We start from the raw sequence: 18,884 nt of genomic DNA, 5'->3' as shown, positions 1-18,884 counted from the left end.
TTATTATATTGATATGTATTATAAGTACGTGTAGGGGAGGGATATCCCTAAAGTTGTTACTATTTACTAGGGCTCTCATTCAATGCAAAATGCTGCAGTCTCGTGAGGTTAATTATTCAGTTTTTACTCTTTTACACTCCTCTCTCTCACTTTCCGTCCATGTGACCACGGTTGGATGAATTTTCACACTTGATGAAGATTCATGAATATATATGTTTTTCGAGTTTTTTTCTCATAGATTATTATTGATAAAAAAATTGAAGAATTTTTCTTATTTGGAAAAAAGGAGCAACATAAACGGTCTAGATAGCATATCACGACTTAATGGAGGAGGCTTGTGTCCCTTGAAACATAACATATGGGAAAATATTCGTGATGGGCTCACGAGTTGATGCATTTTCTAGGTTGTAGCATGAAAGTTTTGTCAATGAATGTATGTGAAAATTGTATTTTTCAGTTATAAATGTTTGTATCTTTATTATTTTGGTCATCTATGTTATCAATTTTCAGTTTCAGTATGTTGTCTTTGTTTTCTGTTGTTATTTTTAGTCATTTTTTCGATATGATATTGATGTTAAACAAATGCATGTTGATGATACATGTACTGCTAAATCAAACTGCAATTTCCCCATGAATATATTTACACACAGATTTAAATAGTCTTTATAATGGATTTTGATCATCTCGTCATGTATATTTGTCTTTTCATAATTTTGATCATTTATGATATCAAAGTTGGATTGTCTTAGTTCTGCACATTTCAGTTTTTGACAATTTTAGTTCTTTTTCATTATGAGTGATAATGTGAGATTATACATGTGAGCATCACATCACCATACCCCCACATTAGCAGCATGTAGGAAAATAACAAAAATTGAAAGAAAAAAACAAAGATATCGTATCAAAACTGCAATTGAACCAGATAGATACCATCATCGTAAAATTACAAATTATAATATTGAAATTGCAATTTTCTTGGTAACTATTGATGAAATGTTCGACAGGTCGGATAAGAAGCGACCATATATCTCCGTCCTCTGATGACCATGTTATTGTTGAAGGGCTAACCTAATATTTGGATAAGAGTTTATTCTCAATATATATATATATATATATATATATATATATATATATATATATATATATATATATATATATATATATATATATATATATATAAAAACTCTTGCAATGACAAATAAAAAAAATTCTCCATTAATTAAATAGTTGAGTTAGGTTGATGGCTCGTGGCTCATTGATCCGTATTTAAGTGTGACTTCATTCATGTATTCTATTGTATCGTATCTCACGCTTTGTAGTTGGAAGAGTCATAAGTTTGACGTGTGATATACCATACGTTAATTAATTAATTAAGAATACTAGAAAGGGTAAGTTTTTATTTTCATGCATGTATATATACAATACAGTGTGTATATATATATACACACACACACGCCTCGATCGCTTACCTGTCACCTCATGCACGCCTCGCTTGATTCTTCAACACTATAGAGTCAACCCATTTTATGAACCACTCGATGTGCATGCGCATTCATTAGTCTATCTTTGTGTTATGCCAACTTAGGATCGCTACATGTACGCGTGTGTATATCAGTTTTTATATGTTGTTAATCTATCGTATCCATTAATGAGTAACACTTATTCATTGGTGAGTAGATAAATGGATATCGTGGGTTGACAAATGTGTGTCGAAGATGGTGTTGTAACATCTAGAATTTTAACTATTTATGCAAAAAAATAAATTTGCTTTAAATTAAAGGCAAGTAAATGGTAGGAGTTTTTGTATGTTTACATATATATATATATATATATATATATATATAAGCTTGTAATGGTAGGAGTTTTGTATGTTATATATATATATATATATATATATATATATATATAAAAAGCTTGTTTTGTTTTATGTCATGTCATGTCATAAGCGTGTTTTGATATGTTTTTAAAGGTCCAGGCGTACAATTTTATAAAAGAAGAGATATTCGTTAGGAATAAATGGTGAGGATATTTACCCAAAAATGCAAAAAAATAAATTATAACCTTTTAAAGGAACACCATTAATTGAGTAATTAAATTAAGATAAAGTAACCAATGTAATTAAGGCTATGTTTGGTGTGAGTGATAAGTGTATGATAGATTGTTAATCTCATGTTTGTCTCATTTTTTATAAGCCAAATTAATCAAGAAACTCATGATAAAAAAACCTTATTTGGTTGAGAAGAAATATCATAGTTTTGAAATGATTGACAATCTCATGTTTAAAATATAACATAAAATTATTATTTTACCCTACTGTAAAATTTGAAGAAAAATTTGTCAGTTTTTATTACTTTAATTAAAATTAATATGAGAAAAAAAAACTTGCACTACTGCAAAATTTGAAGAAAAACTATTATATATATATAATATAATAACAAAAAATATAAAATTTATCATACTCGTTAAAATCTTATACCAAACAAAACATATTTTATCACAACACATTACATATCTTACCTTGAGTTTTGTCATCAATCCAATTTTTTATCTTATCCTATACACCAAACACAGTCTAAGGGTACCCGGTATCTTAGCACATTAACAAATTTGACGAGAATGGTTGCCAAATCCCTACAACAAGCTGTCATCCTTTGCTTCATCTAAAGAAATATTATATTCAACTTCAGTTTTCCAAGCTATATATCAATAAAGTAAAAACAAATTTTATTTTAATAATATTTTACGATTTTATTAATTTTGATATTATATGAATATAAGGTGCATAGATAAACTTCTTGAATATACAATGGATATCATGAGATCTGTCTGTTAACGTAAGATAATGAAACTCATTAGGAAGTGTAATTAATATTCAAACTGATTCTTAATAGATGCAGCAGCCAAATATCCTTTTCCCTCTCTCCTTTCGCCCCGTCAAACTTATTCCTCCACAAGCACCGACGCATTCCACCCCGACGCCGCCGCACTACCGCCAGAATGTCAAAAATTTCGACGATCAATTATCAACCCAAGTTAATTTAGATATCTAGTGTGCTCTATATGAATAATTCAGTTTCTGATCACGAACTTGATTCAGGAGATTGAACAAGATGGTTGATTCGAATAAATCGTTCGTAGAAATTTGCAAAAAGGACTAACTCTACTAATCTAGAACTAATTTAGTGTCCAATGTTCTTAAATGCAAAAATAAATAAAATATAAACATCCTATAAATTATTTAAATCATACCAACATTCAAAAAATGTGGCCAGACTATATTGCGTGGCTCGGGAGGTTGGAAACTTTGTTGAAGCAGATCCTCAAAATTTTAATGGGATGTGTCGAGACTAGCTATATGCGTGATCGGGTCTCTTTAGATGTACATCGTCCGATCAAATGACGAATGAAACCATGGGAGGAGTGGAGCTGGGCAAACTTTAAACTCCCAAATTTTTGCTTTTCTGTGGGAACATAGGCCCCTCGGATAAATTTTGAGAGCAGTTTTTTGATCATCCAGAAAAAGAAAAAAACTTGTGTGAGACGATCTCACGAGTCGAATTTGTGAGACGGATCTCTTATTTGGGTTATCCATACAAAAGTATAATTTTTATGCTAAGACTATTACTTTTTATTGTGAATATAAGTAGGGTTGACCAGTCTCACAGATTAGTATCCGTACTAATATGTGAGACGGTCCCACATGATTCTCACTCCCATAAAAATTAGTGGAGAAATTCTTTGGTGTTTGGCTACGTGCCCTTTCAAGACGTCCTCAGAATCTTTTTAGTGAAAGGTGGCTTCACACTGATCCATTCGGTGATCGCCCTTGTGGCTTTTCCGGTAACCAGGTTGAGCGGAGGATGGACTTGGCGGTTACCCAGCCACCGAAATTCGCTCATGGTTATGGCTATGTTTCGATGAAGAGTGATGCAACAGACATGTGCTGAAGAAGCTTCCCCAGACGGGACAGTATAGGAAATTTTGGGCTACAAGTCCAAACGAAAGCCCACTTTTATTTCTTTTTCCAACACTGGAAAAGAGGCATTACACCATTAAAACTTAATAAAATACGGGGAGTTATTTGAATTTCAAAATCAAATATAGAAGATTAAACTAATTTCTCTATGTTTATACCGAGTATGTACACTACTAAAGCGCAAAAATAATATATCAATGAAAGTTGAATTTATTAAATTATCTTTTAATCTTATTTAAAATTAGTCATCAGCCTATTCCCCCAAAATAAAAAGGAAGAAGGAGAAAAGGTCTCAAATTGCCCTAAAATCGATTTGTTCGATCTTATCAATCGACAGTGTTTGTATGGGACGAGATTATGACATGTCGTGTTGCAAAAAATACACCATGATCCTACCCGTACAAGCAAATTAACACATGTCTCATGTCATGATCTACCTGTCCAGGCGACAAAACACCTAAAATCCCATAAGCAAACAACATTCAAGTTTTTGAAGAATCCTAGTCATCACAAGTGAGAAACCAACCCATTTTTTCGTGCTAATCTTATCCATAAACTTTGTTATGCATTAAAATTAAATTTAAAATGTATTTAATAACATTAAAAAAAGACCCATAAGTCCACAAAAAGACTTCGCACCACCTCAACAACAGGCGTCCACTGCGGCCCTCCGCCACATTCTCGTTAATTATCTGTTTTCACAAATTCCTTTTCCATGGCTAGTTTTCTTAAATTTCTACTACTTTTGCCATTGATTTCTCACATACATGGCGCGATTTCTCAAACATATCCCACGTTGCCAAAAGCTGCAGTTCTTCCACTTACCAAAGATATCTCTACTCTTCAATACGTTACAGAACTTTTGATAGGTGAAAATCTAGCCCCTGTCAAGCTTGTGGTGGATCTTGGAGGCCCATTTCTTTGGGTTGATTCTGGGTTTACCTCCCAATTCTCATCTCCCGGGTCTGTTAAAAGTTGTTCTCTGCAGTGTTCAATGGTTGATATTAGTGGTTGTTCTAGGAGTTGTGGGCTGGGGTATAATGCTTCCAAGACTTGTACTTTACAGGTAGAAAACTCTGTTTCAAGAATTTCAACATCTGGGGAGATGAAAGAGGACATAGTTGGTGTGAAATTCTCAGATACGGTGGATCCAGGTTCATTTGCGTATATCCAACGCTTCTTGTTTTCAAGTGCGCCAAACTTGTTGCTTGAAGGCTTAGCGAGTGGTGCCAAAGGTATGCTAGGACTTGGAAATTCAAGAATTTCTCTCCCATCACAGTTTTCTACTACTTTTGGCTTCTTCCACAGGAAATTTGCATTGTGTTTGTCCCCATCAAATGGTGCAGTTTTCTTGGGTGGGATACCTCCTGAACTTGAGAACGAGCCCACAATTCCAATGATGTACACCCCCCTAATTTCCAAGAAAAGCAACATACAACAAGGGTACTACATAAATTTGAACTCCATCAAGATTTCTGGCAAGAAATTGTCTATGAATCCAAAAGGGTCTGTGGGAAGGACAAAAATAAGCACAGCCATCCCTTACACCACAATGGAGAGCAAGATTTACAGCACATTTATTGCTGCTTACATCAAGGCTGCTACTTCCATGAACTTGAGCTTGGTTGCACCTGTGGAACCATTTGAAGTTTGCTTCAGTCCAAACGAAGGGGGAAACAAAAGGACTTTGCCAAACTTTCCAACAGTTGATCTTGTTTTGCAGAGTGAGTTGGTGAAGTGGAGGATTCTTGGGAGGAATTCAATGGTTAGAGTTAGTGATGAGGTAATGTGTCTGGGATTTTTGAATGGAGGACTGAATCCAATGGTTCCAATTGTTGTAGGGGGTTATCAATTGGAAGATTACATGTTAGAGTTTAATTTGGGGAATTCTATGCTTGGATTTTCTTCACCATTGGGGATGGGGGAGAAGAAGTGCTCTGATTTTGATGCATCTTCCTGGTATACGATGGTTTCTTAATTTTGTTGGTGTAAAGCATATATTTTGTAGATATTTATTGACTTGTATTTTTCATCTTGGAATGTAACTATAAGCCAAGTGCCTGCCGGTCACCATGTTTGACCAATAAAATCAATTGTTTTGGTCTTTATTGAATTAACTGCTGTTTATTTTCCTGAAAACAATATGGTAATGTCTTAAATCTATAACGTCAGATTTAATTGAGAAAATATCACCTAGATTGATTATTTTTAGGCTGTGTTTGGTTCATGGATTAGGTGGGTTTATGTTATTAAATCCACCTATAAATGATTAAGTTATATTAGATAGGTTAAAATAATACTTCCTCAACCCTTAGTATTATTTATCACACTCTTAATACATCATATTTTTCCAATTTTCCCATTCTCCTAAATCCAAACTCACCATCACTTCTTTTCACCGACCGCCCACCGCCAACCCCTGCCCGCGGCCGACCGCCCACCGCCGCCACTTCTAGCCGACCGCCGCCGCTTCCTCCGGCCGACCGCCATCGCCGTCACTTCCGGCCTACTACCCCCGTCGCTTCTGGCCGACTGCCGCCACCGCCGACGCTTCCGACCGATCGGCCGGTCGTCCCCCGCCGACACGCAAATAGAAGGGCAATTTTGCCAATTCATCAAAAAATTATTAATTATCACATTCTTATCCATCATACCAAACATAATATTATTTTATCATTATATATTATATTTCTACTTCAATCATTTTTTTATCATTTCTCTATTAATCATTTCATTATCCTATTTTTCAAACCTAACGCAGCTTTAGTCTTTTTCATGTGATATATCCCTCTTAAAGTACCCATCAATATCTTGGACTATATAGTACAGTGTGTTTTCCCATGTCCTGTTTTTTGTAATATTTTATTTTTTAAATTAAATTTAGGCAATATTATTCATGTTATAATAAGTAGTGTATACCGATAAATCTGTATTATGTAAGTATATGTTTCCTTACTTTAGTAAACTATAAAATATTAAATTTGAAAAAAAAATTGTAATTTTAGTATGGTAGATTGGTCTCATTTCGATTTTGGTCTTCATTTTCAAATTTCAACTTCAACATATTTTTTTCTTTATTTTGCAATTTTAACTTTTTCTTTCATAGATCACGGATATGATACTAATTATTGAAAACTTGATACCATGAATTGTAAAGTGTTATAAATGTGTTTTATATCACATTATCACTTGAAATTTTATATAATAATATTTTGTGATAAAACATGTTTTATATCCGAATTTTGTTTTTCAGAATATCACGTTTTTTAAAAAAAAAAAAATTACTTGATCCCAAATTGGACACACGAGAGGCCAAATTTTTGCCACACACTCATGCAGGAAACCGAATTTGTAGGCACCGACGATGGAGATTCTTAGCATATATCGGTTTATTTCATCTTACTCATGTGGACATTGCCCTCATGATAGGATGAATGACCAAGATTTGCTCATGCATATATAGAACCCACTTTTTTTTTTTAAAAATTGTATGTATGACAAGATCTTACCTGTTGAAATGAAGTGAAAGTAGTACCCACATAAGTAGGATCTTATCTACCCATATATCCCCTCGCATAAATATGACTCCCACGCCATATAATTTGTCTGTTGCTTTCTAAGTTTTATATAGATTGTTACCATGCATCCATCTTCTGTTATAGAATATGCCAAACTCGAGATCTCCTATTTTTTACATACTAATTAAGGATAGATCGATGCATCTTCAATTCTTCATTCAACTTGGAGTGTTCCTACAAAACATAAGTTACTTTGTAGACGGTTGTCTTATTTCATAAGCACCGTGTGAGGAAATATAGTTATAAAGATAGAGTTCAACTCTATCATCGACTTATTATATGTCATATTTTTGTCTTAGCGTTTATTGCAAACATCTCCTGTGATAATTTTCTGATAGTTTTGGATTTGTACCTCTTACAACACCAACATATATTTATTCTGACTTTATTAGCATTTGAATGGATCCCGCACATAATCTTCTGCCCCATTTGATGTTCAAAAATTGTGTTACACTTTGTTCGAACAAACTTTCGTCAATATCTATTATTCTTGCTGATATTGTTTTTAGCTTCTAATATTTCAATGTAACATTTCTAGTCCCTAAGTCTTAAAAAATGCGACTTGTTTAGTCTTTGTCGTTAACTTTACGGTTAAAGATAAAGATATGGACTAAATATGTCACATTTTAAAAATTTTAATGACCATAAATATCGCGTTTAAATGTTTAGGAACAAAAAATGTATTAATATACAATTAATTGATGACTAAAATCATCTTTTCGCTATATATTATACTTAATAAATTTTCTGTAGTGTGTAAATATACATGATTTGATATTTTATGTTTACCGTAATTACATTAGATTTCAATTTTGCCCTGTTATTATAATTTTTTTTTTTTAGTTTTTATTATACTTTATCGCTTTTATCAGCATTTTATCATAATATATATCAGTATTATACAGAAAATATCATGGATATTATGATAAGATTTTAATTGTATTGATGACAGGATTCTATTCATGCCCTCATGGATAATCCAGCGGTCCCAAAATTCCAAGAAACCCACTCCTCCATGAGCGAGTCTTACGTGAGACTGTCTCACGGATCTTAATCTGTTAGACGGGTCAACCCTACCCATATTCACAATAAAAAGTAATACTATTAGCATAAAATTAATATTTTTTCATGGATAACCCAAATAATAGATCCGTCTCATAAATATAATCTGTGAGACCGTCTCACACAGTTTTTGTCCTCCTCCATTACTTGGCACTTGGCAGCCATTTGCCTACCAAAGGCCAATTTGCAGGCATTCCGTTGGCTATTCATAAAAAATTGGCAAGAAATGTATGCTTAGCAAACGTTAAAAAGTAAAACATAAACCCAAACTTAATTCCGATCAAAGTATTTGACTTTTGGTCGGACGATGGAATGCAATTTAAAATATTATCCAACTTTCGAAATCTTGATTTGCGTTACTATAATAAAATATACCCATCTCTGCTTTCGTTATCATGTTCATTGTTGTCATATTATCATACCTACGTAGCCGTGTCTCAAACCCACATGGGCATCGCCTGATCTTTAAAATCTAGTGTACATCAAGGTTACGTTTGGTTGGAAGGATAGGATAAACTAATGATTAGTACGTAAATGATAAAGAAAATGATTGTGGTAGGATTGTAATATATGGTGTAAAATAATATTATGTTTGGTAAGATTTTTAAGTGTATGATAATTTTGAATCTTTTGATGAGAAGACGAAATTGTCCTTCCCCTTCGCGACGGCGACAGCGGCGGCGGCGGCCGGAAAAGGTCGGTGGGGGAGAGGAAAATTAGCGACGGATTATTGAGAAACCGTCGCTAATTTGAATTTTAGCGACGGTTTATTTAAAAACCGTCGCTTGTTGCGACGGAATTTTACAAACCGTCGTTAACCGGCTATCAGCCGATGTTCTGCCGGCGGTCGGCAGTCCGTCGCCGTTCGGCCGGTGCTCGGCCGCGGTCGGCGGTCGGCCGGCGGCGGTCGTGGAGGCGACGTCGGTGGCTGGAAGTGGTGGTAAGTTTAAATAAAAGAGAAGGGTAAAATTGGAAAAATAGGAGGTATTAAGAGTTGGATAAATAATCCTAGGGAGTGAGGATGTATTATTTTATCTACCTAATATAACCTAATCATACCTAGGAGGGATAAAGTGAGTTTATTTAAAACTGAACCAAACGTTTGATTGAGCTGGATAAAATTAATCAATCCTACTTTATCAACCAAACCAAACATTGGCCAAGGGAAAATACAAATACATATGAAAAATAAAAATAGTAATATTTGAAACTTAATATTTTGTATATATATCCAACCTTGAGTGTAGTTCATCGTACTCTCTCGTCTTCCCTTTGGCAAAACAATGTCTTCTTCAATCTCATTCTCTCTACTGTTTTTTGGCACCCTCCTTTTGTTCCACCCAGGCACGGCCCGAAACATCGGAAAAGCTTCCCCTGTCCGTGCCATTCTCCTTACGGTCACCAAAGACCCAACTACGGGTCAATACTTCACCGCTATCGGGCAAAGAACTCCTCTAAGGCTCGTCAAATTAACTATAGATATCGGCGGAAAAATCTTATGGGCGGCCTGTGATCGGGCTGAGTATAACAGCTCTTCTTATTCGCCCGCTCGCTGTCATTCCCCACAGTGTTCACTCTCCGGGTCCAGGACCTGCGACAACTGCTGGGATGGGCCGAGACCAGGTTGCAACAACAACACTTGTTCCAATGTTGTTTACAATACCGTAGAACCTTCGGCCCAGGTAGGAGAGCTGGCAACTGATGTGATCGCCCTGGAATCCACCGATGGGTCAAATCCGGGCCGAATTATTCGGGTTCCCAACTTCTTGTTCTCCTGCGGTTCTCTCTTTCTTGGCGAGAAACTTGCTAAACGAGTTCAAGGGATGGTCGGATTTGGTAGGACTAACACTTCATTACCTTCGTTACTGTCAAGTGCGTTAGGAATCAGTAAAAAGTTCGCAGTTTGCTTTAGTTCTTCGAAAGGAGTTGTTTTTTTAGGAAACGGACCGTATAGTATGCTTCCACCCCCTGGAATCATAATTTCGGAGGGACTCTCGTACACCCCACTTCTTGTAAATCCTGTCAGCACTGCATATCCTGTCCTCGACACCTTCCCCGATAAATCTTTGCCGTCGACGGAGTACTTCATAGGTGTCGAACACGTAAAAATAAATAATCAAATTGTGCCATTAAGTCCGAAATTGCTAAAATTCGATGCCAAAGGCAACGGCGGCACTAAGATCAGCACCGTGGTGCCTTATACCGTTCTGCACACATCGATCTACAACGCAATTACGAAGGCGTTCGTTAAGTCAATCTCCAAAGTCCCTAGAGTAAAACCCGTTGCGCCTTTCGAGACTTGCTACAAGTCGTCGAGCCTCGGGAGCACGAGGGTCGGCCCAGGGGTGCCTCAGATTGAGTTTGGCCTACTAAACAATGTTACATGGACTATGTTTGGTGCGAATTCGATGGTGTCTGTGCATAATAGTGAAGTTTTGTGCTTGGCTTTTGTTGATGGCGGCAAGAATCCTAGGACTTCGATAGTTATTGGAGGGCATCAACTTGAGGACAACTTTTTGGAGTTTGATGTTGAGAGCTCGAGACTCGGATTCAGTTCTACGTTGCTGGGGCGTCAAACTACTTGTGCCAACTTCAATTTTACAGCAAAAGCTTGAGGAATCGTTTTGGTTTACAGTTGCTATTTGAAATCTTCCCAGTGTACTGTGTTTTTTTTTGCTATGGAAACAAACGGGTATATTACGAATGCAAGTATGTTACATTTCTTACAACACTGCCGGATGCTCGACAATGTCCCATGGTTCGAAAGACGAATATTACCAAGCATAACGAGCTGCATATACGACTAATATATTTTAAGAAAGCGTTAAGGTTTTGGAATGTTAATGTAAAGAAGAGATGGGATAACTTTGTAAATCTTCTTACAACACAAATCTTGGATTCTCCAAATGTTTATTATAGAATTGGTGAACATTATCGTCGCAGATCTAATTCTCTAGGTACTAAATAATTAGGAAACAGTTGAACAGAAATGGTCAAAACTGTGTGTGTTTTATAGTACATGCAAGAAGTATGACTCAACTTTTCATGCTTCTTCAGGAAACAACGCAAGTATTGCGTGTTTGAACACTTGAAGAAACCAACCTCCCTCATTTCCCAGCGTCTCACATTTTTATTTCCTGCAATTTTAAAACATAAATATGTGAATTCAAAAGTAAAATCTACGAATCCTAATCTGGAATTTCGTTTGTATTGGCTTTCCTTCAAATACAATTCAAACATCCCCCGTAAGACTTGATGCCCGCAACCAAGAAAAGAGAAACTGGAAGAATGAAAGCCACTCCATTTCAAGATTCATTTTCTCCTGATGTTTCACCGAGTACCTCCACAAGATTTCAGCCTACAAATGATCATGAGATTGGATACATCGCTCCTCCTAGCAACGGAAACATTCTAATGAACAATACTTTGCTCAAGCACCTTTGTGAAATCAACCCAACACTTCTCCGAAAGGTAACAACCCGGCGAATCAAGAATTGACATATCAAAGGTTGGGCCAAAACATTTTGTTGTGTTTATAACAGAAACCAACATTGTGCAGGTCATGGCAGAGGCCTTGGGAACATTTCTTCTAATGTTTTGCATTGGTGGGATCATTGGAAACATGGCTTTCATGGGAATTAAAGCAGGGCTAATGGAATATGCAGTAACAGCAGCTCTAACAGTAATAGTCTTAGTTTTCTCTATAGGTTCCATTTCTGGTGCTCATTTAAACCCTGCTGTAACCATTGCTTTCGCAACCGTTGGTCCATTTCCATTGTCAGAGGTAAAATTTTTACACCAGATTGAAATTCTAATGAAACTTATCTATGTAAGGAGACTAGACTTACCCTTTTTTTTTAATTACAATTGCAATTTTTAAGGCTCTACTGTATGTTCTTGCACAAGTGGGAGGCTCGGTTTTGGCAGCATATATAGTACCTTTAGTCTATGGCATTGAAGCTGAGATTATGATGACAAGACCACTACATGGATGCGCTGCAGCATTCTGGGTCGAATTTTTCGCCACTTTCATCGTCCTGTTCTTAACTACATCCTTGTTTAATAACCCTAAATCGGTATGTAAGACAATGCTATAATCGCGCAGCAGTTCCATCAGACAAAAATGACATAATGTGTAGAAACCACAGGGCTCAATATTCTGTCAGCTCGCGGGTTTTATGATTTTGGTGCAACATGCCGAATCCAAATGAAAACATGAGAAAGTAAAGATAGTTGTTTCACTCCTTAAAATCCAAAACTGAGATTTTTTCGACTGAAAGATTTTAAAATTTAATTTATGCTCTGTCCCTTATCCTGAAGACCGTGTTATAGGCACTAAACATAACACAACACGATTTTTTGCAGCTGGGGGAATTGTCTGGATTTGTTGCTGGAGTAACCATTGGTCTTGGAGTGCTTATTTCAGGGTAAAAACTGAATCAAAACACCTTTAAAGTAAGTTATTTCATATGTTTTCATTTATCAAAATCTTCGAATCCCAGGCCTGTTTCTGGAGGCTCAATGAATCCAGCGAGATCATTAGGACCTGCACTTATTTCATGGAGATTTGATCACTTGTGGGTGTATCTTTTAGCCCCGACTATAGGAGCCATTGTCGGAGTTCTCGTTTACCGGATTCTACGGCTCCAAGGCTGGTCTTGCGAATCTGAAATTTGTACAACACCACTTCAAGGCAGTAGAGAGTCCTTACATTAGAACATGTAACAATGAAGTTGGTAACATGCATCTAGACAAGTTTATCTGATGTTTTGAGTTGGATACTCTCCATTAATTATCAATTTTTACTGAATTTTTCTACTTTTTAACATAATTTTATAGAGTTAAATTAATTTCATTTGTTTGATGAATCACTATATTCCTCCTTTCCTTTCTATAATGCCATCAGAATCAGTGGCGGAGCCAAGAATTCGATTCTACCCGGGCTAAAATTTTAAACTCTAAAATCCTTTAATATTTTAAATTAATCTACTCAAACTAATATCAAATTAAATTTATCCAAAATTATACAAAAATTTACATATAAATTTTTAAAAGAAATTTAGGACTTGTTCACTGTTTAGTAATACAGACCAATTGATTTAAGTACTTTCAAATGTTCGATTAAAGTTTTATTTAACAAACATTGATGGTTAGATGTTGAATCTTCACTTTTCAATAGTATTCTTTTATTAGAGTAATATTTGGGAGAAGATAGTTGGGATTTGGGAAGGACAATTAGAAATTGATTGAAGCTCCATTTTATATTTTTAATATTAAACTTTATATTTTAATTTATGCATGGACCAAACCCGTAAAAACGAATTTTAAATTCATAGTGCGGCCCCGTGAACAAGAATCCTAATCCCCACTTCATCCCATATCAATTTTCAATTATTATTATTATTATTATTATTATTATTATTATTATTATTATTATTATTATTATTATTATTAATTAATTAATTAATTTATTTGGTGAATTAGTACGACTTCAACTCCTAAAATAACACGATTAACGATTTTATACTTTCTTGACTGACTTCGCTAGACTTTCTTGAATTTAATTTTGCGTGATTTTTTTTAAAGGTTGTGTTTTTATTTTTAATGATAAGTAGCACATTTCTAAAAAAACTCGCTTAATTTGATTTATATTTTGAATGAAACGTCGCATTGTAGCGTAATGCACTTGTTTAATTTGGAATAATCTACTTGGACAAGAAAGGTGCGCACTCCTATAAATTACCGGTAAATTAATGTTGTCTGAACTACTAATTTATGGTGGTTGTGCTGTTTTAATTAAATTATATGAATTTGAGCAAACCAAAGGCAAAGAACAAGGCAAGCTATTGCAAGTGCCTTTCATATAATAGGTTGAATCATTTATCGTATGGTGATAATATATCCTTCGGAATGACACATACATTGAAACAATATACGAATCCTGCAATAACAAGATTAATCTTTTGTACACACTTCAAGAATATAATATAACTCCTATATTAATTTTATCAAATAACTTATCTTTATATTATATTTAAATATTTTATCTTTTTAATTTTCTCTTTACATTTTTTTCCAATGATTTTACTGTAATTTTATAAATATATTTTTAATGCAATTTCTAATTAAGTAATAAATTATGGTATCACAAAAAGATATATGAAAATTTATAAATATATGTGCAATAGTAGAATAATTAACATATTTTATGGGTTTTTTTAACAAAAAATTAAAAGTAAAGAGTTTAATTTTGATTTTAAAAGATAGTATGATTTCGAAAAAATATGAAAAAAAATCATCTATAACGAATTTATATGTTAAAGGCATAATTATTTTATTAAATTGCATAACTAAAAAAATTACATGTATTACTGGTAAAATCAATCATCAATAAAAACTTTGAATATGTAATTCATGAAAAGAAATTTAATGAGCAATAAAAAGACTCTAAGTTATTTTCTACTGTAAAAACAATATATGATATAATCCTTATCATAAATATAATTATAATGATCATTGATTAGCATTTGTTAAAGTATCATAATTTTTGCATATGATATTTAATATCTTTATTTAATTATTTTGAATTCAAAACTAATTAATTCAATATATACAAAAATAACAATTTTTTATGAAATTTTATTTCTTTTGTTATATTTCAAATTTTAATGATGAAACTCATACCAATAGTTTAAAATCTATATTTAATAATTATTATATGAGTTTATTTGATATTGATCATATAATCTTATTTGAATATACATTTCTTTAAATATGTTGATTTATTTATTATTTTAAAACTTATTTAACAAGAAATTAATAGTTATCAATGTTAGTCTACAAAAGATCGATGTATAGAATTTATTATCCATGATATAGAATTGTAAAAATAAAAAGTAAAAAAATTCTTTAGGAGATTAAATTAAATATTATGAGTTATATTTTACTATCAATATTACTATTTCATTTGTTTTAATATTGTTTTTATGAGTTAGTCCCAGTGATTTTAAATTGATAATTATTTGTCTTTAGTATGCTTCGCTTTTGTAGATTATGATTTATACATCGATAAAATCCATAATTTGGTTAATTTTTAAGTTATTATGCTTTATACGTGGTGTTTGAATATTTATTTTTTTTAAAAAAAAATTCAGTTCATTGTGTTATATATATTATGTTCATTACAATTTATTATATAACATAAAATCAACTGCTTGAATTTTAATTTGATAAATAATTTTGAAAGCAAGTTATATAAATTCTTATAAATCGTCTAATATGATAAGAAATTAAGCTTAGATAAATAACGAAATAATTTAAATTGTTTTTTTAGAAAATCAATTTTTTTTAATTTTTATAATATAATTGATATTACGTGCAACACACGCACATCATGCTAGTTAATAAAAAAATATTAGTTTTTAGTGTAAATACGAACATTATTCATCTGTCTCACGCAAACAAAAATCGATCCACATTATGGTTCTTCATTTTCCACGATAATGAATGGAGATTTATTGAAGAAGAAAAAGATGTCTGTAGACTGTTGCGTTGGCTTTTCGTCCATACACACTAACGAGACTTTCTTCTCCCGAATTAAGAATTTTAGATCCTCAATTACTACGTACCCCTTTACTGTTCTAAAAATATTAATTAACATTAAATTAGGTTTTGAATTATTAAAACTAAATGTATTAATCATGAGGCAATGCCAGTCAAACACAGCAGTGGACACATATTCTCTAAAACATAAAGTTTTCATTTGAAAATGATTATGCAACAACTACTACCTTCACTTCCAATTTTCCAATTCTTTATCAAAATGTGATTTATCACATGATTTTTTAAATAGAATATAAATTTTTTTTTCGGCATTATTATTTTATAATTGCTATGCTATTCTAGTTTATTTATGTTGTTTTTAATTTCATCATGTTATGTAATGTTATTTTCTCAATTTATAAATTTAGTTTTCATTAAATTCACTTTCAAATTATCCAAAAGACAAAAACTTGTGTGAGACGGTCTCACGAATCGTATTTTGTGAGACGAATCTCTTATTTGGGTTGTGCATGAAAAAATATTACTTTTTATGCTAAGAGCATTACTTTTCATTGTGAATATCGGTAGAGTTGACACGTCTAACAGATAAAAGATTCGTGAGACCGCCTCACAAGAGATCTGCTCTTATCGAAACTAGCTAGCCGGTACATACTAATTTTTAATTTATTTTTGTCGAATTATTGATTTCATAAAAACTAATGTAATAAAATTTAAATATTAAAAAATGTTAATTAATAAATATGGTAAATGATATTATAAATAAAGATAAACGGTATTTAAAATAAAAATAAGAGAACTGAAAGTGTGAGTATTAAAAAGTTATTGAAGATATTTAGGATAATAGAGATAAATTCTTTTCAGAAATGAATTTTTAACTTTTAATTTGTCAGTGATTTGAACACAACATAAACATCTTACAGAAGCTTATTGCTACGGATGCCATCATCATCAAGGCACCATTTGAATTTAAATATAAGAAAATAATATATAGATAAAAATAATTAATAAAATATTAATAATATTGTTTATAGGAGTAATATTATAATTTAAATTTAATAATTTAATTAATATAAATTAAATAATTAATTGATAAATAGATAATACGGTAAAGTAAATATAAGTCATGACGTATTGATTACATGAAACTTTGCTACGTTTTCTAATGCCGCGTCACCAGTAGTTTTCCTTATATCAGTCGAAGGCGAAGGCGAAGGCGAAGGCAAAGGCAAGGCAAAGGCAAATCCATCAGCCTTCCCCAAGACAGAATCTCTAGTGAAAAGCTCGAAGCTTACATTTCACTCAGAAATGGCGTTTCTCCGATGGTGGTTCCTCCTCTCTCTGTTCCTCCACTCCATTCTTCTCGCAAGAAGCGATGGTAACTACTCTACTGCTTTTCCAGCTTACCCATCTTCTTGGATATCCAAGACACAATTTGTTTTGCTTTGACTCTAATTCTTGGATTTGGGTTGCGGTGTTCTGCTTGTTGCTTTCAAAATGTTATGATTTCGGGCCAAATGGGTGTCTTGTTATAAACTTTGATCGACAACTTCGTGGTTTCATTTTTGGGATTGAAGGTCTGTTTTTGTTAGCAGATTAGTTTTTGATTTTGTCGAACATGTTCTCTTATGCTGTCTGGTTTCTTCAGTTTCTCCTGGCTAGTTTTGTTTCTCGTAAGGGCTCGCGTTTCTAGCGGTTGAGCTAGTATGGCATTTTAGGTACAAATATTGTTAAGTAGAATTGATTACAGTAATGCATTTGGAACCAAATGGACAGAGGAAAGATCAAGAAATTGTAGAGTTAACTGTTTCATCTCTGTTGCCTTTTGGTTTAAAGATCTTGCCGAAGTATGTCTTAATGGGGGCTACGAATCTGATATTGAAATCAGATCGATGAAAAATCTTCGTCTTTGACTTTTAATATAGATTTTTAGGTAATAACTCGATCTTCATTATTCCTTCCGCAGATGATGACGACAATCTTCATCGAGCGATCAACCAGTACAGAACATCCTTAAACTTGACGATATTAACCAAGAACGAACGAGCTGAATGCCTGGGCAGTGAAGTTGCAGATCAATTCAAGAACCAACCTTGCACCAACACCACAGGTCCGAACGCTGTACCAGGCACCGAACCTCAGTACACTGACTTTCCAAACCTTCTTACAAAATGCCGGTTAAATGCCACCACTACAAGAGATGGACAGATTCTGCCTGCTTGTGTTCCCAACCTCGATCCAAGTCTTGTCATATCAAATTTCACGAAATCGCAATACACGCGCTATTTAAATGATTCCACGTTCAGTGGCATCGGTATCGGTTCTGAAGGTAACTGGATAGTTGTCATTTTGACTACAAGCACACCCGATGGGAGTTACTCTGTGGGAACTAATTCGAACAACAGTGGAGCGTACAGCCTTGCTTCTATCAGCTATTTTGTGGCTTTATTTGCAGCATTTTTTGTGTTACACTGAGTGGAGTCGATCACTTGAGGTTGACAAATCTAGATTATTTTCCTTTTGGCCATGTATCTATTAAATAATGTCAAAAGTTCTTTTGTGTCTTAAGAAGCCGATTCTGCAGTTTAAAGTCCTGACAGGATATGAAATATTGGCGAAAGCTTGTTATAAAGCTAACCATGCATTGATGTGTTGCGCACATTTTGCAATATGTTGGTCTCTCCACTCTTCGGCTCTTCTTGTCGTAT

General features: G+C 33.6%; 4 protein-coding genes across 4 annotated transcripts; all 4 read left to right on the top strand.

Annotated features, from left to right (window-relative positions):
* Positions 1–4,583: 4,583 nt before the first annotated feature.
* On the top strand, positions 4,584–6,064 carry LOC140812871 (probable aspartic proteinase GIP2). Its single transcript, XM_073171237.1, has one exon. The coding sequence runs from the start codon at positions 4,692–4,694 to the stop codon at positions 5,952–5,954; it is 1,263 nt and encodes a 420-aa protein (XP_073027338.1). The 5' UTR covers positions 4,584–4,691; the 3' UTR covers positions 5,955–6,064.
* A 3,794-nt stretch (positions 6,065–9,858) lies between these two features.
* On the top strand, positions 9,859–11,231 carry LOC140813240 (probable aspartic proteinase GIP2). The gene has a single exon (XM_073171726.1). It carries the CDS (start codon positions 9,900–9,902, stop codon positions 11,229–11,231), a length of 1,332 nt encoding a protein of 443 aa, XP_073027827.1. The 5' UTR covers positions 9,859–9,899.
* Positions 11,232–11,870: 639 nt separating this feature from the next.
* On the top strand, positions 11,871–13,434 carry LOC140813241 (probable aquaporin NIP7-1). The gene is made up of 5 exons (XM_073171727.1): positions 11,871–12,087; positions 12,176–12,400; positions 12,498–12,692; positions 12,982–13,043; positions 13,119–13,434. The coding sequence occupies exons 1-5, from the start codon at positions 11,872–11,874 to the stop codon at positions 13,330–13,332; spliced, it is 912 nt and encodes a 303-aa protein (XP_073027828.1). The 5' UTR covers position 11,871; the 3' UTR covers positions 13,333–13,434.
* Positions 13,435–17,388: 3,954 nt separating this feature from the next.
* LOC140811841 (uncharacterized GPI-anchored protein At5g19250-like) lies at positions 17,389–18,861 on the top strand. Its single transcript, XM_073169941.1, has 2 exons — positions 17,389–17,554; positions 18,143–18,861. The coding sequence occupies exons 1-2, from the start codon at positions 17,485–17,487 to the stop codon at positions 18,649–18,651; spliced, it is 579 nt and encodes a 192-aa protein (XP_073026042.1). The 5' UTR covers positions 17,389–17,484; the 3' UTR covers positions 18,652–18,861.
* Positions 18,862–18,884: the final 23 nt, after the last annotated feature.

Source organism: Primulina eburnea, chromosome 14 (genome assembly GCF_022965805.1).
Source record: "Primulina eburnea isolate SZY01 chromosome 14, ASM2296580v1, whole genome shotgun sequence".
NCBI classification, from domain to species: domain Eukaryota; kingdom Viridiplantae; phylum Streptophyta; class Magnoliopsida; order Lamiales; family Gesneriaceae; genus Primulina; species Primulina eburnea.
The sequence above is the reverse complement of the archived record's forward strand: the minus strand, read 5'-3'. Positions and strand labels throughout refer to the sequence as shown.